The sequence below is a fragment of the Neofelis nebulosa genome, chromosome 1 (genome assembly GCF_028018385.1).
Source record: "Neofelis nebulosa isolate mNeoNeb1 chromosome 1, mNeoNeb1.pri, whole genome shotgun sequence".
In the NCBI taxonomy this organism is placed as follows: Eukaryota; Metazoa; Chordata; class Mammalia; order Carnivora; family Felidae; genus Neofelis; species Neofelis nebulosa.
The window spans coordinates 116,078,146-116,099,521 of record NC_080782.1 but is presented as its reverse complement, the minus strand read 5'-3'; the positions used below and the strand labels follow the sequence as shown (position 1 = coordinate 116,099,521).

The following is a 21,376-nucleotide window of genomic DNA, read 5'->3' as shown; positions in this document are numbered from 1 at the left end:
ATGCCTCTTGCTTTGGTCTTCTTCTTCAAAATTACTTTGGCTATTCGGGGCCTTTTGTGGTTCCATATGAATTTTAGGATTGCTTGTTCTAGTTTCAAGAAGAATGCTGGTGCAATTTTGATTGGGATTGCATTGAATGTGTAGATAGCTTTGGGTAGTATTGACATTTTGACAATATTTATTCTTCCAATCCATGAGCAGGGAATGTCTCTCCATTTCTTTATATCTTCTTCAATTTCCTTCATAAGCTTTCTATAGTTTTCAGCATACAGATATTTTACATCTTTGGTTAGATTTATTCCTAGGTATTTTATGCTTCTTGGTGCAATTGTGAATGGGATCAGTTTCTTTATTTGTCTTTCTGTTGCTTCATTGTTAGTGTATAAGAATGCAACTGATTTCTGTACATTGATTTTGTATCCTGCAACTTTGCTGAATTCATGTATCAGTTCTAGCAGACTTTTGGTGGAGTCTATCGGATTTTCCATGTATAATATCATGTCATCTGCAAAAAGCGAAAGCTTGACTTCATCTTTGCCAATTTTGATGCCTTTGATTTCCTTTTGTTGTCTGATTGCTGATGCTAGAACTTCCAGCACTATGTTAAAACAACAGCGGTGAGAGTGGGCATCCCTTTTGTGTTTCTGATCTCAGGGAAAAAGCTCTCAGTTTTTCCCCATTGAGGATGATGATAGCTGTGTGCTTTTCATAAATGGCTTTTATGATCTTTAAGTATGTTCCTTCTATCCCGACTTTCTCAAGGGTTTTTATTAAGAAAGAGTGCTGGATTTTGTCAAAGGCCTTTTCTGCATCGATTGACAGGATCATATGGTTCTTCTTTTTTTTTTTGTTAATGTGATGTATCACGTTGATTGATTTGCGAATGTTGAACCAGCCCTGCATCCCAGGAATGAATCCCACTTGATCATGGTGAATAATTCTTTTTATATGCCGTTGAATTCGATTTGCTAGTATCTTATTGAGAATTTTTGCATCCATATTCATCAGGGATATTGGCCTGTAGTTCTCTTTTTTTACTGGGTCTCTGTCTGGTTTAGGAATCAAAGTAATACTGGCTTCACAGAATGAGTCTGGAAGTTTTCCTTCCCTTTCTATTTTTTGGAATAGCTTGAGGAGGATAGGTATTATCTCTGCTTTAAACGTCTGGTAGAACTCCCCTGGGAAGCCATCTGGTCCTGGACTCTTATTTGTTGGGAGATTTTTGATAACCGATTCAATTTCTTCGCTGGTTGTGGGTCTGTTCAAACTTTCTATTTCCTCCTGATTGAGTTTTGGAAGAGTGGGTGTTTAGGAATTTGTCCATTTCTTCCAGGTTGTCCAATTTGTTGGCATATAATTTTTCATAGTATTCCCTGATAATTGTTTGTATCTCTGAGGGATTGGTTGTAATAATTCCATTTTCATTCATGATTTTATTTATTTGGGTCATCTCCCTTTTCTTTTTGAGAAGCCTGGTTAGAGGTTTGTCAAATTTGTTTATTTTTTCAAAAAACCAAGTCTTGGTTTCACTGATCTGGTCTACAGTTTTTTTAGAGTCTATATTGTTTATTTCTGCTCTGATCTTTATTATTTCTCTTCTTCTGCTGGGTTTAGGCTGTCTTTGCTGTTCTGCTTCTATTTCCTTTAGCTGCGCTGTTAGATTTTGTATTTGGGATTTTTCTTGTTTCTTGAGATAGGCCTGGATTGCAATGTATTTTCCTCTCAGGACTGCCTTCGCTGCGTCCCAAAGCGTTTGGATTGTTGTATTTTCATTTTCGTTTGTTTCCATATATTTTTTAATTTCTTCTCTAATTGCTTGGTTGACCCACTCATTCGTTAGTAGGGTGTTCTTTAACCTCCATGCTTTTGGAGGTTTTCCAGACTTTTTCCTGTGTTTGATTTCAAGCTTCATAGCATTGTGGTCTGAAAGTATGCATGGTATAATTTCAATTCTTGTAAACTTATGAAGGGCTGTTTTGTGACCCAATATGTGATCTATCTTGGAGAATGTTGCATGTGCGCTCGAGAAGAAAGTATATTCTGTTGCTTTGGGATGCAGAGTTCTAAATATATCTGTCAAGTCCATCTGATCCAATATATCATTCAGGGCCCTTGTTTCTTTATTGACCGTGTGTCTAGATGATCTATCCATTTCTGTAAGTGGGGTGTTAAAGTCCCCTGCAATGACCACATTCTTATCAATAAGGTTGCTTATGTTTATGAGTAATTGTTTTATATATTTGGGGGCTCCTGTATTCGGCGCATAGACATTTATAATTGTTAGCTCTTCCTGATGGATAGACCCTGTAATTATTATATAATGCCCTTCTTCATCTCTTGTTACAGCCTTTAATTTGAAGTCTAGTTTGTCTGATATAAGTATGGCTACTCCAGCTTTCTTTTGGCTTCCAGTAGCATGATAAATAGTTCTCCATCCCCTCACTCTCAATCTAAAGGTGTCCTCAGATCTAAAAGGAGTCTCTTGTAGACAGCAAATAGATGGGTCTTGTTTTTTTATCCATTCTGATACCCTATGTCTTTTGGTTGGCACATTTAATCCATTTACATTCAGTGTTATTATAGAAAGATACAGGTTTAGAGTCATTGTGATGTCTGTATGTTTTATGCTTGTAGTGATGTGTCTGGTACTTTGTCTCACAGGATCCCCCTTAGGATCTCTTGTAGGGCTGGTTTCGTGGTGACAAATTCCTTCAGTTTTTGTTTGTTTGGGAAGACCTTTATCTCTCCTTCTATTCTAAAGGACAGACTTGCTGGATAAAGGATTCTCAGCTGCATATTTTTTCTGTTAAGCACACTGAAGATATCGTGCCAATCCTTTCTGGCCTGCCAAGTTTCAAAAGAGAGATCAGTCACGAGTCTTATAGGTCTCCCTTTATATGTGAGGGCACGTTTATCCCTTGCTGCTTTCAGAATTTTCTCTTTGTCCTTGTATTTTGCCAGTTTCACTATGATATGTCATGCAGAAGATCGATTCAAGTTACGTCTGAAGGGAGTTCTCTGTGCCTCTTGGATTTCAATGCCTTTTTCCTTCCCCAGTTCAGGGAAGTTCTCAGCTATAATTTCTTCAAGTACCCCTTCAGCACCTTTCCCTCTCTCTTCCTCCTCTGGGATACCAATTATGCGTATATTACTTCTTTTTAGTGTATCACTTAGTTCTCTAATTTTCCCCTCATACTCCTGGATTTTTTTGTCTCTCTTTCTCTCAGCTTCCTCTTTTTCCATAACTTTATCTTCTAGTTCACCTATTCTCTCCTCTGCCTCTTCAGTCCGAGCCGTCGTGGTTTCCATTTTGTTTTGCATTTCGTTTAAAGTGCTTTTCAGCTCCTCGTGACTGTTCCTTAGTCCCTTGATCTCTGTAGCAAGAGATTCTCTGCTGTCCTGTATACTGTTTTCAAGCCCAGCGATTAATTTTATGACTATTATTCTAAATTCACTTTCTGTTATATTATTTAAATCCTTTTTGATCAGTTCATTAGCTGTTGTTATTTCCTGGAGATTCTTCTGAGGGAAATTCTTCCGTTTGGTCATTTTGCATAGTCCCTGGAGTGGTGAGGACCTGCAGGGCACTTCCCCTGTGCTGTGGTGTATAACGAGTTGGTGGGCGGGGCCGCAGTCCGACCTGATGTCTGCCCCCAGCCCACCGCTGGGGCCACAGTCAGACTGGTGTGTGCCTTCTCTTCCCCTCTCCTAGGGGCGGGATTCACTGTGGGGTGGCGTGGCCCGTCTGGGCTACTTGCACACTTCCAGGCTTGTGGTGCTGGGGATCTGGCATATTAGCTGGGGTGGGTAGGCAAGGTGCACGGGGGCAGGAGGGGCAGGCTTAGCTCGCTTCTCCTTAGGTGATCCACTTCAGGAGGGGCCCTGTGGCAGCGGGAGGGAGTCAGATCCACTGCCGGAGGTTCAGCTCCGCAGAAGCACAGAGTTGGGTGTTTGTGCGGAGTGGCAAGTTGCCCGGCAGGAACTGGTTTCCTTTGGGATTTTGGCTGGAGGATGGGCGGGGGAGATGGCGCTGGCGAGTGCGTTTGTTCCCCACCAAACTGAGCTCTGTCGTCCAGGGGCTCAGCAACTCTCCCTCCCTTTGTCCTCCAGCCTTCCCGCTTTCTGAGCAGAGCTGTTAAGTTATGACCTCCCAGACGCTAAGTCGCGCTTGCTGTCGGAACACAGTCCATCCGTCCCCTCCGCTTTTGCCAGCCAGACTCGGCGGCTCTGCTTGGCTGGCGGGCCGCCCCTCAACCCCAGCTCCCTCCTGCCAGTCCGTGGAGCGCACACCGCCTCGCCGCCCTTCCTACCCTCTTCTGTGGGCCTCTCGTCTGCGCTTGGCTCCGGAGACTCCGTTCTGCTAATCCTCTGGCGGTTTTCTGGGTTCTTTAGGCAGGTGTAGGTGGAATCTAAGTGATCAGCAGGATGCGCAGTGAGCCCAGCGTCCTCCTAGGCCGCCATCTTCCCTCTCCTACATTAGTTGTTTTTTAAATCATGCCAAGGAAGTTTTTTTCCACTTTTGGTCAAATATTAGTTTTGTTTAGAAAAGGCAGTTCAATGTTAATAAATGCTTTTTTAAAAAAATTACTTGTATCTGTTGTCTCCTTTAAATCTCTTAATGTAGTGTTGTAAATGGAGTTCTTTAAACTTGAACTAAATTTGTATTCCTAGTATAAACCCTGCATAGCTATTTTATTGTAGTTTTCAGTGAAACGAGATGTTAATTTTTTTATTTAGCACTTTAAAATTAATTTATTAAGATTGGCCTCTAGTTTTCTTTTCTCATGTCCTAATTTAATTTTGATTTTATGCTTTTCATCTTTTAAAAAAAAATAACCTCTGGAACATGGAAATTACCTGCTAATTACAAGGTTAGTTGCCTTTGTCCTCAGATCTATGTAGACCAAGTTCTTGTTTTAAAAAGAATTTTTTTTTATTGAAGCACAGTGTACACACAGATTCACTATTTTAAAGTAAGATTCACATCATAAATGTTCAGCTTCCTGGATTTGAATAAACTGAACATACTGCTGTGTTGAGTACCCAAATCAAAAAATAGAACATTAGTGGAGCTCTAAAATTCTTCTATGTCTTCCTTCGAAGCACCATCATTCTGACCAGGAGTAACTGCTATTGTGATTTCTGGCAGCACAGATCAGTTTTTCCTGTAAATTGGAATCATTTACAATGGAACTATATATTCTCTTGTCTTCAAGTTTCTCTCCATGTTATCACAAGTAGTTGTGAGTTATTCTTGGATATATGTTTTCTACTTTGTAACTGTGCTGTAAACTGTATTAATGGGCATGTGGGTAGTTTACAGTATTTCCTGTTTTGAATATTTCTGCTGTGAATATTTTCTGGTTTGTCTTTTGGTGGATATAAAAATCGTGTTACTCTGAATGTGGTTACCAGACTAGTAGCATTGATGTTACCTGCAGACTTCTTAAAATAGAGAATCTAATGCTCCAACCAAAAGTACTGCATCAGAATCTACACTTTAACAAGATCCCTAGTGCACATTACCTTTATAATTGCGTGATCTCTAGATGGAAGACTCAACATTGGTGATTGATTGATTGATTGATTGATTTATTGTTCATTATATGAAGTTTATTGTCAAATTGGTTTCCATACAACACCCAGTGCTCATTCCAAAAGGTGCCCTCCTCAATACCCATCACCCACCTTTCCCTCCCTCCCACCCCCCATCAGCCCTCAGTTTGTTCTCAGTTTTTAAGAGTCCCTTATGCTTTGGCTGTCTTCCACTCTAACCTCTTTTTTTTTTTTCCTTCCAACATTGGTGATTTATAAATGTTTAGTCTTTGAGCTACTTAGGATAATGAAGGGGATTAGAAGTTAGGACAGCTGGTAGCCCTAAAAAATGAGAAGTTGTTTTAGAACTCTTTGCCACAAAGTCTTTCTCATCTTCCCTTAACCTTTTCACCTTGTGTTAAGCAGATCATTTCAGAGGAAGGTTGGAAGATCATAGAGGACTAGAACTCATACTGAAGTCCCATAGTTGTTGGTACTTTTGCTTGGTTCAGTATGTGAGTTGTTGTTGTTGTTGTTGTTTTTTTTTTAAGTTCAAAAGTTGCTCCTCCTTCCTGGATCTGGTCCAAATGTGACTATATATGAGATATATTCTTTGGTCACTGGGTGGGAATTGCTTTCATTAATCTGATTTCATTTTAAATGGAGTTTATTTTTATTTCTTTTGATTTGTTTTGATAGGGTTCAGAGCACTATAGAAAAATAGCTATACTTCATCATTTATATTATGGACTTCTGTACTGATGTTTTTCTTCCTATGTATTTTGTTGGGGATTGAACTGGATAAAATTCAGTGATGGCACTTAGTTAAATTTCTGAAAGTGAGAGCAATAATCCCTAAAATTACTAAAGAAAAATTAAACATGAAGAGAGTATGAGTGGGGGAGAGGGACATTGGGAGAGAAAGAATCTCCAGCAGTCTCCACGTTCAGCATGGAACCCCACATGGGGCTCAATCCCACCATCCTGGGATCATGACCTGAGCCGAAATCAAGAGTCAGACCCTCAACTGATGGAACCACCAGGCACCTGTTTTCTTTTTTTTTTAAAGAAACTTAGTACATATGTACACTGTACACTATATTTAAGATTGCTTCTTGAGTTTTACAAAAATGGTAACTTACTATATATAGTCTTTTTCTGCAATTTGAATTTTTCATTCAGTTTTCTTTTTAAGTTTTATCCATGTTGACAGTTGTTTTGGTCCATTTATAATCATACTCTTACATGAATACACTATACATATACAATATATGTAATTCTGTATAATAAAGTATAGAACATATTTACATATGTAATACTCTTGTGTGACTGTGCCACATATTTTTATTCTCTTATTGATGCACATATGAGTTGTTTCCTTTTTGCTGGTACGAACAAAGCTGCCATGAACATCCCTTAAATTGCTAAGTATATGTTTTTAAGTCATAAATTGTGTTGAGTTATATCATGGACCTATGGAGGTAGTTTTTTCTTTTTAATATGTTGATGTTGTTAATTACCTTTTGAAGACATTGTGATGTTAAAATGCCCTTGCATACGGGGGAAAAACCCAAGTTGGTCATAATGTTTTGTCTGTTCAGTTTCCTTTGGGGTTGTTTTGCTAATAATTGTTTTGGAGATATTGCGTCTACTTGTGAGAGTTTTCCTTGTCATGTCAAAATTATGTTCACTTGGTAGAATGGGTTGGGGAATAATTCCTCTATTTCCGGGAATGGTTGTAGGAAATTGAAATAATTTGTTCTTTGAGATTTGGTAGAGCTCACCTGTAAAACTGTTAAGGCATGATGTAGAGATTTAAGTATTGATTCAATTTCTATATGACAGTTTGATTTGTTTATCCAGAGGAGAAGTTAATATACTTTCAAAAAGTATACTCTTTTAAAATTAGGATTAAGATTGATTTATAGCTTCACTATAGTATACGATTTGTTCTTGTTCCCCTGTCTTTGACTGGTTTTGTTATTAGCAAACTTAAAACTGTTTTCCAGTCAGTCATGTGGTTGAAAAAGCTGTTTCCTTCCTTTGATTTCCATTCTGTGTAGTTGAGTAAGCTTTAGTTACCATTTATTTTTCTTTTGGAAAACTCCCTTAGATAGGCTACTAGGCTGTTTGTTTTTCTTATTGATTTATATAATTCTCCTTTGTCCTATGGGTGGTACATTGGAATGGCTTAAAATTTGTGTACCACCAGATACTAATTTGGATTTGCTTCAAAATGTTAATTGCTTTAGAAATGGATGATGGACCTTCTGGAAGAGATCATTTCATGAGAAGTGGATTTGCTTCTGGGAGGAGTTTGGGAAACAGAGGTAAGTATCTTTGTCTTTCATTAAAACTTCTCAACTGTTGAATGGTAGAATGAATAGAGACTATTATGGCTGTTGAGTGCAAAGCTAAATCTGTTACAACTCTCTGCAGAGTAGACTTTGAGGTAATGAGTTTATTATTTTTTCAGCTATGAGTGTTCTTTTTGCTTTTTTTTCCTTTTCTGGGATAGTAGGAGATAGTTAAATTGATAAAAATAGATTGGTTAGATTGATTAAAGATAGTTGGTTTACAGAGCTGCTACTTAATGTGTTTGATTATTGATTTCCAACAATTGGCATGGGAGGAGTGTTGGTAAAAACTTCACAGATGAGGGTGAGAAGAACCTGTTTTTTTTTTTTAATTTCTCAAGAAAGACAGCACAGAAGCATTTCTCTGAGGTCATTAATATTAAGAGGTTATTTTCCCAGTGTTGAAACTTTTCATTGTTATTTTTAGATCAACTGTGTGATCTGATAATGACACAGCAGAACACCTTACTGTGGTCCATTTTTAGAATTGTTATTAAAATGCTGAAAATATTCTGCTTTATGTTTTAGTATAGTGTGATAAAATATGAGAACCTTCAATTTATTTAAATATCTTTATGACCATTTATTTCTTTTACAGGATGCCATAAATAAGGGCTAATTGGTAGTTTTAAATACACAAAACATTTAATCTTGAATTCATTAGATGTTAGTTGGAAAATCTTATTTCTAAGGATTTTTATTCATTGGAAACTAAAGGTGTGGCATTTCATTTGATATTTGGAAAACTTAATTTCTTGTTTGGATTCAGTTAACATAGTTAACATGTGGATCTATATTTTGATATAATTTGGAAATAATTATTTTAAAAAAATTTAAGTTTATTTATTTTGAGAGAGAGCATGAGTGGGGTAGGGGCGGAGAGAGAACCCCAAGCAGGCTTGGCACCATCAGCACAGAACCCAGTATGGGGCTCGAACCCATGAACTGTGAGATTATCATGCAAGCCAGAATCAAGAGTTGGATGCTTAACCAACTGAGCCACCTAGGTGCCCCAGTTTATTCCTTAAATATGCACATATATTCTGTTTTTAAAACCTTCATAGTAAGAAGCATTGATGAATAAAAATCATGTAATCTTGCCAAGAGGTTCAGGTGTGGGTTTTGTTAGTTATTACTAACATTAGAGATAATATCTTAATATTACACTTAGAGAAATATTTAATACTGGATTTATTTTAAAACTTTATTTTTGAGTAGATGTTTTTAAATCCCATTTTAGAATAGATGAGGTGACACTTTTTGATGTAGATTTCAAAATATTATTGAATAAAATCTTTTTAAAAGTTTAAATACTTTATTTTTACCAAAGCCAGAAATGTTTTGAATTAACTATTTTTAAATTTTCAAGTTCAGAAAGTATACTTATATATCTTCTTAAAGTTTTACATTAATTGAATGTACTTTTTTTCTTTTTTTTTAATTGAAGTATAGTTGACCTAAAATATTGCATTAGTTTCAGGTGTACAATGAAGTAATTCATCACCTGTATGGGTTGTGGTATGCTCACCACAAATGTAGCTACCATCTGTTACCATACAACACTATTAACAGTATCATTGATTATATTCCCTATGCTGTACTTTTCATCTGTGTGACTTACTCATTCCATAACTGGAAGCTTGTATCTCTGAATAAAAGCTTTTTAAACTAGAAAAACACCACTTAGACAGTTTTTACTACACGTTGTTAATTTCATATGGGTTAGGTAGCAAAACTTATCAAAACTCTTGGTTGAATGTTAATACTTATAAAAGTTATCATTGTACCACATACAATCTTGGGAATTCATAGACCCATTAATATAACTCGTTTTCGTTATTGTTAACCCGCTATTTTAGTTTCAACCTCTGTGATATTTTTTTCTCAGAACTTGCATAGCTAGTAATTTGTTTTTGAAATTGTCTCTTAGGGGCGCCTGGGTGGCGCAGTCGGTTAAGCGTCCGACTTCAGCCAGGTCACGATCTCGCGGTCCGTGAGTTCGAGCCCCGCGTCAGGCTCTGGGCTGATGGCTCGGAGCCTGGAGCCTGTTTCCGATTCTGTGTCTCCCTCTCTCTCTGCCCCTCCCCCGTTCATGCTCTGTCTCTCTCTGTCCCAAAAATAAATAAAAAACGTTGAAAAAAAAAAAAAAGAAATTGTCTCTTAATTGCTTATAATACAGCATTGATCCCCTTTTTATGTTCTATAAAGTATAACATAAATAGCTTTAACTTCTTGAATCACACACATCTTTAGAATCTGATGAAAATATGGATAATTGCTCTTAAGCAGTTTTGCACGTGGCTTTAGAAGTTTTGCAGGTCCTTTAACTTAGTTGTATTAAGATATTACACAGATAGGTAAGACACAATTTATGCAGTTTTTGTTGTTTCAGATGTCTTTTGTTCTAGTGTTTTGTTCTAAATAACCATGCTTCTTGCCTTAGCACCTCTGCCCTCAGAAAGATTAATGTAGTGATAGAGAAACACATGGAAAGAAATAAAGTGGTAGTGTGCTGTGGGAATGTGGAGAAAGGATTGATGATGACGGGAGGTCTGAAAGAAGACTTCTTCAGATAAGGTTGCCTTTGAACTGGGGTTTTGAAGTGTGAAAGGAATTTTGATAGGAAAAAATAGGAAAACGGAACGCCATGCTGAAGAATTTTGGTAGGAAAATATGAAAGCAGGGAATGCCTTGCTGAAGTATACAGGAAGGTACACAGTATTAGAAGTTCACAGTGTGGAACATGGGACATTGTTTGGTGTGAATTAAAATGTTGAGAGCTCAGTGTTATGTGGTAGGAGATAAAGTTCAAAGATAATATGAGTAAAGATGCTGGAAGAGTGGAGAGGTGATAAGGGGAGTGGCAGTCACAGCTCTTATTTCTTTATTGCCTAGTTCCTTCCTAATTTGAATTTTAAAAGTGGAAAGATTGAGAAGTTTAAGTATTAACAGAATAAATAAGTAATAATTAAAAAATCGCACAAGAATATAACATGTTCAGTAGCATGTAACCTTCATACAGGGGCATAAGTTTAAGTAGCTGGCTCTATACAGGGTGAGGTTTCAATATACAGAAAATCACAGTTGAATTTCCTCATTAAAAGTCAGGAAAAGTCATTCATGAAATAACAACTAATAGAAAGCTGTATTTCACCAGGAGTATGTTTATGGTTTTACCTTAGTATTATAAGTTACGAATTTTTTATAAAAAGTTGAAGGGTATTATATCTTTATAAGTTCTTATACTTGTTTCTCCCTATCCTTGGAGGTACCTTTACCCTAAAGATTAATTTAAAATAGGGACATCTGGATAGCTCAGTTGGTTAAGCATCCAACTTTGGCTCAGGTCATGGTCTCACGGTTTGGGAGTTTGAGCCCCACGTTGGGCTCTGTGCTGACAGCTCAGAGCCTGGAGCCTGCTTCAGATTCTGTGGCCCCTCCCTCTCTGCCCCTCCCCTGCTGGCATTCTGTGTCTCTCTCAAAAATAAGGAAACATTAAAAAAAAAAAATAAAACTTAATTATTTAAAATAAAATTAAATAATTTATTTACTTAAAGGTTTTTTTGTTTTTTGTTTGTTTTTTTTGAGAGAGAGAGAGAGAAAGAGCATAAGCAGGGGAGGGGCAGAGAAAAGGGGATACAGAATCCCAATTAGGCTTGGCACCATCAGTGCAAAGCCCCACACAGGGCTTAAACCCACAAACCATGAGATCATGACCTGAGCCAAGATCAAGAGTGGGACATTCAACCAACTGCACCATCAAGGCACCCCCTGAAGATTTTATTTTTAAGTAATTTTTAAATGCAACGTGGGACTTGAATTTGCCACTCTGAGATCAAGAGTTGCATGCGCTACTGAAGGACCCAGCAAGGTTCCCTCCTTTTTTTTTTTTTTTTTTTTAAAGATTTTATTTTTAAGCAATCTCAAGGAGTCCTTTAATTTCTAGTCTTTGATGGCACAGTTATATGTTTTAAAGAGTTTTAACTCTGTCTGAATTTTCAGATGCTGGCGAGTCTAGTAAAAGGGAGAATACATCCACAATGGGTGGCTTTGGAGTTGGAAAGAGTTTTGGAAACAGAGGTAAACTGCTGATGATAATCTTATAATCCCAATTTGAGTGAGCCCTAGTTGTTTTTTTTCCTGTACTCAAGACTCTTCCCCTGTGGCCCCCAGCAAGAGATCCATCTTATATACTTCAAAAGGTGAATTTGAGTTGAGCAAAGAACCAGTAGTAGCTTTGAAGTTACATTTTTTTTTTCTTAAAAACTAAAAACTGTATATCAGAACTGGAGCATAACTTAAGAACAAGACTGATAATGTGAAGATGGACGACTTTACCAAGCATTTTGGAAACCAGACAGTTGAAGAGGGTTGAATGTTGGGAAAGGTCAGTTGTGGAGGGTAGTAGATAGATTATAATCCTTTCTGAACCAACTTAAAAGATTGCAAATACTGACATGAACTAAATAACTGAAAACTTAGGTTTTATGGAATATGCTATTTCTGTATAGATTATCTTTATTTGGAAATTATGTATCTTTTCAAGGAAAAACTCTTTTCCTCTAATTACACATTGAAGCTATAGGGTACTTACTTTTATATCATAATTGTGTATTAGATTTCTGTGTTAAAAGGGATGTTAGATTATTTTGTACCTGAGATATTAAGTGACTTTATATATACATTCTGCATATAAATTTAATACCTGTCAAAATGATTAGTCTCTGTATTGCAGAAGCCATCATTTAATATAAATATATTTTATAATTTTGCTTAAATACTGATTGACAGGCATCTTACATTCACATTTAATTTTAAGGTATATTATTCCATGAATGTCTTTGCACTAAAGATAATTTAAGTAAGATTCAACATTTAAAAATTTTATGAAATATTACTGATAGATCCTTTTAAAATTAATTTTAGAGACATATCTGTATGTTCCAGAGACACGTAAATCTTTGTACTGGTTTTTATTATATGAGAAATCTGAAAGTAGAGTTAAATGAAAGATGTAAAAAAAAACTTGCTGAAAATAAAAAATGTTAGAAGAATTTCCTTATTACTGAGATGGGAAAAATTACTGATTATTGGATTATAATTGAGTAATATTGTCCTCTGGCAAATGAAGAGATTGAAGGTTTTAAAACATTTGATATTTTGAATAGAAAGTATGTAGTGTGTTATGTTGATATATAGCTGTAGTTTGACCATATAATATAGAAGAATATATGACATCTGAGATGCTATAGCGTTGGCTGACATTTTACCTTAGTTAAATGACACAATGCAGAAATTGTTAGCCAACCCATGTGAGTTTAAAAAAAAAAATTTTTTTTTTAACATTTATTTATTATTGAGAGACAGAGAGATACAGAGCGTGAGCAGGGGAGGGGTAGAGAGAGGGGGAGACAGAATCTGAAGTAGGCTCCAGGCTCTGGGCTGTCAGCGCAGTGACTGACATGGGGCTCGAACTCACAAACTGTGAGATCATGACCTGAGCCAAAGTTGGTTGTCTAACCAACTGAGCCATCCAGGTGCCCCCCAACCCGTGTGAGTTTTTATTCAGTATTTATATTTATAGTTCTGTGTCGTTTATCCTGTATTAAAGGGGCATCATAACAAGTAGCACTTGTTTTGCTGTTTTTTTCCCTTTGTTTTTTGGTTTGTTTACCACAGAGATACAGGTAATTGTTTTCAGAAATTTGCAAGTTTAATTTTCTATTTTGTATAGGTTTTTCAAATAACAAGTTTGAAGAAGGTGATAGCTCTGGTTTCTGGAGACGTAAGTTTAATGTTTTTTGTAGTGGCTTTTAAAATTGAATGTTCAGAGTACATGCTAAAGGGAAAACTAAGATTAAGTGTCACAGTGGTTTTCAGTTCTAATTTATTCAAACCCACTTTCATACAGCAATTATAACCAGAGCCCTGACCAAGAATTCAGGCATCCTAGTTTGGCCTATTGCCATTTGACTTAGTCTATGAGGTGCGACTTCTGAATGGTTTGCTACCTTAAGAAAAAGGGGATAATAGAAAGAACAAGTTAAGAATCAAAACTCCATGTCCATATACACATACAGTTTGGGACATGCAGATCCCTATTCAGACTTACATAATTCTTGACAGTGGAAAAAGATTCATGAGTATGTAGATGACTGCTGCTATCAAGGCATTTCCATCAAAAGTACTGACACACTGGTTTGGAGGAGTAAAGAGAATGATGAGAGTAGAGTAGTGTTATCAGAAGATAGATTATAAAAATTAATAGTGCTTTCTACTGATTAAGTAGATTTGGATGAGGCCTTGGAACCTGTATTTAAAAAGCCTGCCTGGTGATCCTGATGTCATTTTGTTTGGTAATCACTTATCTATGGAAACATAATGATGTAATACATTTTGGATATGCAACTTTGTTTCCTGGCCCTGCTTTGTGACCTAGTTGAATGACTTAGAGCAAGTTGCTTAATTTGTCAGAGCCACAATTTGCTATTCTGCAGAGTGGAGGCCATCATATTAAAAGGTTGTTAGGCAAACTTAATGAAAATGTGTGTGAAAATATAAAGTTTAATACCACACACATTCATGGTAAATAGTAAATGCCATCCATCTTCATGATTTATTTGAGACCTAATCTTTTTATACTCTTAACAGTGATTCTCAACATCAATACCAAGCCTAGAATGATAACCTTAAAACCTGTTTGGAGTTAGATGGGGTTTTAATATCTCTAATAAGACTGTTTCCCTAAACTGTCGTCAGTCTCATCCTGCCTAATTGTTTCTTCATTTTTTCATATCTTATTCAAATGAAAATGTACATAACATAGAAGTAATATTTAACAGAAGAAAAAAAAACCCAATTTTTATTCTTTTCCATTTCTGTTCTACCTAATCTCCCATTTTTAAATCTGTTAATATTTCAAGATCATGTTCACCTAACCAATTTGTGCTTTTGAGCACAAAGTCCAGTTTCTCCTGGCACCTGAGAGAACTTGTTTCCTCCAAAATGGTCTGCTTTCTTCTCTTTTGTCTTCTTTCTTCTGTTCTCAAGCTTGTGTCCCCTTAAAAAAACAAAAAAAACCCCAAAAAAACCCACATATATATGGATTGAATTCTGTCATTCTTACAGTTGTTGTTGGCAAGCCCAGGAACAGATTTTAATATCATGATAGAAGCTATTACTCTGCATGCAAATGAATAGCATCTTTTGTGGTCGTTATTGGCCCTGCAGTCTTGTTTCCTCTAGCTGGTATAGCTTTTATCTTTTGATAAAAGATGATAATACCCATTTCATAAGGTTTTTGTGAAGATTTAAAAAGTTAGTACATATTATTCATTTAGAACAGTGCTAAACTATACTGAATTCTGTTATTACTATTAATTAATTTTATGTGATATTATTTATATAAAATGCTATAATATATGTGACATTTTTGCATACTAATATATATTTGATATGTTTTATATAATCAATGTATTATGTGTTATTTATGTTTATATGTTTAAAGTGTCTATATTTTATTTAAGTTACATATTTTATACAGTTTTAGTGATTTTTATGTAATTACTAATATAATGTGGTCATAGCTGATGTTGGGATAATCTCTCTTTTTTATCCTTGGCTTTATCTTCTAACTCTACAGTGATTTTATTTTTTAACTTTATTTTTTAAAATTTACATCCAAATTAGCGTATATTGCAGCAGTGATTTCAGGAGTAGATTCCTTAATGCCCCTTACCCATTTAGGCCATCCCCCCCTCCCACACCCCCTCCAGTAACCCTCTGTTCTCCATATTTATGAGTCTCTTATGTTTTGTCCCCCTCCCTGTTTTTATATTATTTTTGTTTCCCTTCCCCTGTGTTCTTCTGTTTTGTCTCTTAAAGTCCTCATATGAGCGAAGTCATAAATTTATCTTTCTCTAATTTCACTTAGCATAATACCCTCCAGTTACATCCACGTAGTTGCAAATGGCAAGATTTCATTCTTTTTGATTGCTGAGTAGTACTCCCTTGTATGTATGTATGTATGTACCATATATATATATATGGTACATACATACATACATATGGTACATACATATATATATATATATATATATATGGTACATACATATCATACATATCACATCTTCTTTATCCATTCATCCATCAATGGACATTTGGGCTCTTTCCATACTTTGGCTATTGTCGGGGTGCTGCTATAAACCTTGGGGTGCATGTGTCCCTTCGAAACAGCACACCTATATCCCTTGGATAAATACCTAGTAGTGCAATTGCTGGGTCATAGGGTAGTTCTGTTTTTAGTTTTTTGAGGAACCTCCATACTGTTTTCCAGAGTGGCTGCACCAGCTTGCATTCCCATACAGTGATTTTTTTTTTTTTCCCATACAGTGATTTTTTAAAATAACTTGTTATTTTGAAATAGTCTAAGACTTACAACAAGTTAGAAAGTTAGAGTTAACAAGTTAGAGTGTTTCCTTCACCCCTCTGCTAATATAATTGTTCCCTTCACCCAACTTCTCCTAATGTCATTAGCCTATTTTAATTCCCAGTGTGGTCAAAATATAGGTGTGTTTTAGGGGAATAATTGGACAAAAATAATGTGAGACTTCTTTCTCCTTCTCACTTCTCAAATTAATTCATAGGTTTTTTTTTTTTTCATATAAGGCAATAATTGTTAGCTGTCATACTTATTCCAGGGTGTGCTAACCTTTCCCCAATTTTTTCCTTCATGTTAAGTTCCCTTGTAGTTTTAAATCCTGCCTTCTGGAAAGTTGTCTGGTTGTTAGATTGTTCTTAAGGAATGTTTGGTAGTCGTTGACTTCATTTGAAGTAGGAGCCTGCAACAAGAGCTCTGGGTCATTTCTTATAGAACAGTATTAATTGTTAAATTAGCATTTTTGCAAGGAACTTAACTGATAGCTTCTAAGCTGTCTAGCCACTTGATGACATTACTGTGACTTAAACTTCTCAGATTTTAAACATTTCATGGCATGTATAAAGATCTCTTGAAGCCATTTGTTTATTTCCCAAATGTGGCTTTGTTGGAGTTTTCTAGAAAGAGTTTTGTAAAGTTATTACTAAAGGTCATATTATTATTTTAATAATAAATTTAATAATTTATTAATAATTAATATTTATTTATTATTATTAATTATTATATAATATATATGGTAATGTTATTTGATAATGTCACTAAAAACAGAAAAGATGGGATATCTGCAAATTCTTTCATTAGGATGATGAGGGAAAAGTTAGCATTAAAAAAAAAAGCCTCTAATGTCTGAGGTTTATTAAGAAAGGCAAATTACAGAAATATTGATAGCATTATAAAAAAAAATAGCCATGTATTTCTAGTGGCCTATGGCCTACATTTCAGAACCACTTGACTACTTAATAGTTTAGATGTTTCTGAAACCATTTTTAGTCATACTAACATTTTGAAATTCCTATTTTTTGGCTTGTGTGTGGCACTTGGCAAAAAGTGAGTTCTCAATTGTATGCTTAACATTTAACATTTAGGTATATTAAAAGATTTGTATAGGGAGTTGACTGAATAATGTCTTTATATTGCTAAAATTATTTCAAGAATTAAAATGTTACTTTACTTTAAGAAAATACTTTTTCACTAATTTATCCTGTGACAGTGCTATTTAGATATTTCACCTTTAAAATTAATTATTTAGATACTATTCACATGTTAAATTTTTATTCAAGAATCTAGTAATGACTGTGAAGATAATCAAACACGGAACAGAGGATTTTCCAAGAGAGGCGGTAAGGACCATATTTTGGAACAGTTTGTACTTACACTTTCTAATGTCATTGGGTTTCTTTCCCTGAAGATCTCCAGAATGTGCTATGAAGTACAGAATAGGGACTATGAGTTCTGGTTATTCACAGTATATATGAACTGGGATGTCATTGTCTCTGAATAGAATATTTGGAGATGAGGGAGAGGGAAGAAATTGTAGATTATTCTTTGTTCAAGTCTGGCAGTGCTCTATCATACTCTGCTAATCCTGCCTCTGATGCAGTTAAGGTGAGATGGTATAAACATTACCATGCTTAATTCTTGATAATCATTTATGGGTAGACGTGGGTTTTATTTTTGGTATTTCAACAACACATAGTGAACTTATAAAATGGATAAAAATTACTGAATTTCCCTATATTAAAAGATATTAAATCTCCTTATATTAAAAGAGTTTATCCTTAGGAACTATATAATCAGATACATTAGTATTTTCACCATAACTTGGGAACGGCTTTTTCCTTCCCTATTGAATAGCCCACTGAATACCAGACACTCCCTAGTGAAGCTAGGACTTGTGGACTTCAGTATAACCTTCTTAGGGCTGTGAGGTAGGGAGGAATTTGGTGGTGAATGAGGGATGGCTATTTACCTCATAAATTGAATTTTTTAATGATAATTGCAGGGGGACATGTAATAATGGCAAGGAAATTTAAGTAAAAGCCAGACTCCCCTTTTAGAATTGCTTTTCCTTTAACAAGCAATTTTAACACTTAATATTCCTTAAGTATTGCTCTTAGTTTTAAATTTTTGGTTGTTTTCTGCAGAACAGTGAGTATCTTCCTCACTATTCTCTTTAAATCTGCTTAACTCATACTTATGGGATGCAGTCAGAAGCCAAAATCTCTATGTGCTTGATCCTGGCCTATTGACTAATACAGGGTGACTCACAGGGAAACAGTCATTTTTGGGTATTCCTGATCGCTGTTCTTTGGAGTTGTATACATTTGAAGGTAGGGAAAGCGTGCACATGGTGGTCAGTAAATACAAGTATGTGTGCATAAATATAAGTGTATTTAAATTTATATTGAAATATGACATAAAGTACCAGATGTGTGCATACATCATACATGTTCATAGGCATCCAGATCAAGAAGTAGAAATTACTAGCACCTCAAAAGCGCCTTTTATGATCATATTCACTCAGCAGCAACTTGCCCACCACATGGGTAATTTGTATTCTGACTTTTGGCGGGACAGATTAATTTTCTCTGTTTTTGTACGTAATATAAATGGAATCATACAACATGCTGTTTTGTCTCCAGCTTCTCTCTGCTTAATGTGTTTGTGAGATGCAATCATAGTGTTGGTTGCAGTTGTAATCATTATCATTACTATATAGATTCTTTTGTTTTACTGTTCTGTACAGAACAGTACGTGGATGTTGGGATGTCTTCCAATTTTGGACTATTTTGAAACTGTTCCTGTGGATATTCCAGTACATTGCTTTTGGTGATACTGTTATCTGTTCGGAAATAGAATTGTTGGCTCATAGATTTTGTATATATTTTTTTACTGTCAGATGTTTTCAAGATAAATATACTGAGGTACACTCCCACATCATCACCTCACTTGGTATTTTCTTCTTAATTTTAACCATTCTGTTAAGTCTGTAGTAATATATTTCATTGTGGTTTTAACTTGCCTTTTCTTGATGGGCTAATAAAATGTGCAATGCATCGTATGTTTACTGGCGATTTGCACATCATCTTTTGTGTAGTGTTGATTCAAGTTTTTTGCCACCTTTTTTTGGGGTGTCTATTTTTACCTTTTTATTTGCAAATTAACACAGAAAATTTGCAAGAACAATAAAAATAACTCGTGGATAACATTTATATTTGGAGACTCTTTGCTCCCTTTAAAGTAATGGAGATACTGTCTTCTCTTTTTCTTGTTAAATTTTATTTTTTTTAGCCTCCACATTCAGACTGTGATTCATTTGGACTTCATTTTTTATATGGTGTAAGATAGGGATCAAGGTCCATTTTTATTCCCCATAAGGGTGTGCAGTTGATCCGGTATCACTTTCTGAAAGACTTTCCCTTCCACTCTCCACTGCTAGGCTGCCTTTGTCCTAAATCAGGTGACAGTATTTATGTGAAACTATTCCTGGACTTGGTTCCTTTCCATTGGTCAGTTTCTGTATTTTCACATCTTTGCCATATAGCCTAAATTAGTGTAATTTCATAATATGTCCTAATATCTGGTACTGTAAGTCTTCCAAGTTTATTGTTCTTCAGTATTACTTGGGTTATTGTTAGTCTTTTGCATTTCCATGTGACTTTTAGATTCAGTTTATCAATTTCCAGGAAAAAACTTAATGGGATATTTTGGGGATTGCACTGAATCTGTAGATTAGTTTGAAGAGAATGGCCATCTTTGCAAATATTGGTGCTTCCAATTCCTGAATATCCCCATCGTAAATCTTGAGTTTTTCCTATGTTTTGCAGTTTTCACTAGTGAGTGATTATATGTCTGTCTTTACTTTAGTATTTGATATTTTGTGATACTTATGTTTATTTATCTAATATGTCATATAACATAAGCTTCACCATTTTGATGTATATAATTCAGTAGTTTTAAGTATATTCACTGTGTTGTATTTCAAATCATCACTCTTTAATTCCTGAACATTTCCTTCTCCCCACTCCCCAAATACCTTGTGCCTATTAGCAATTCATCCCATTTCCCTTTTATCTCCATCCTTTAGCAACCCAACCACTAACTGACTTTCTGTAGCTATGGATTTGCCAATTCTGGACTTTATGTAAATGAAATGATATAATATGTGTTTTTTTTGTGTCTTCTTTCACTTACCATGATGTTTTCAAGGTTTGTCCGTGTTGTAGCATGTGATGGTACTTAATTCCTTTTAATGGCTAATTAATAATTCACAGTGTACCATGTTGTGTTTGTTCATCACCTGATGGATTATTGGGTTGTTTCTACTTTTGAGCTATTATGACTAATGCTACTATAAACATTTGCGTACAAGTTTTATGTGAACATGTGTTTTAATTTTTATGGTGTATATACTTTGGAGTGAAACTGAAAAATTGTTTCCTACGGCAGCTGCACCAATTTACATTCCTTCCAACAATGTAGGAGTGTCCCAACTTCTCTGTATCCTCACCAGTCTTTGTTATTGTGTGTCATTTCGGTAGTAGTGATCCTTGTGGGTGTAAAATGGTATCTCATTATGGTTTTGATTGGCATGTCCTGATAACTGTCATAAGACATTTGCCCTTTTCTGTCTGGCTTAATTCACTTAGCATAACATTTTCAATGTTCATGTTGTAGTATGTATCAGAACAAAGAACTTTTCTTTTTATAGTTGAATAATTATCCATTGTATATATAAAATGCTCTTATGCTCCTATGAACATTCATATATGTTTATCTGTTGGGAGTCGTTGTTTTTGCATCTTTGGAATATATGCCTAGAAGTGGAATTGCCAGAAGATGGGACTGGAGTAAGTTGAAATATGCCACAGAGTTCACCATTCTGAGAATCAGCTTAAAATATTCTCTGGGTTACTGCAAGTCTGATTAACTTTCATTTTGGAAAATTTTTATTCTGACAGTTTTTGTCCATTTTTTTTTCTTTTTTTGGAGTAGCAGAATTTGGAGTTTGTTACTTTGCCACTTTTGCTGAGTCATTGATCCATAT

General features: G+C 35.4%; 1 protein-coding gene across 6 annotated transcripts in view; it reads left to right on the top strand.

The window, feature by feature from the left end:
- DDX4 (DEAD-box helicase 4) overlaps window positions 1–21,376 on the top strand; it is a 90,032-nt gene that overhangs the window by 27,279 nt on the left and 41,377 nt on the right. For 3 of the 6 annotated variants that reach the window (XM_058732349.1, XM_058732359.1, XM_058732339.1), the window contains exons 4-7: window positions 7,788–7,865; window positions 11,895–11,972; window positions 13,627–13,677; window positions 17,610–17,669. In XM_058732349.1, the coding sequence (XP_058588332.1) occupies window positions 7,788–7,865; window positions 11,895–11,972; window positions 13,627–13,677; window positions 17,610–17,669 (267 nt within the window). Of the gene's footprint in view, window positions 1–7,787; window positions 7,866–11,894; window positions 11,973–12,043; window positions 12,095–13,626; window positions 13,678–17,609; window positions 17,670–21,376 lie in introns of all 6 variants that reach the window. The other 3 variants (XM_058732357.1, XM_058732356.1, XM_058732354.1) reach the window with 2 other exon arrangements.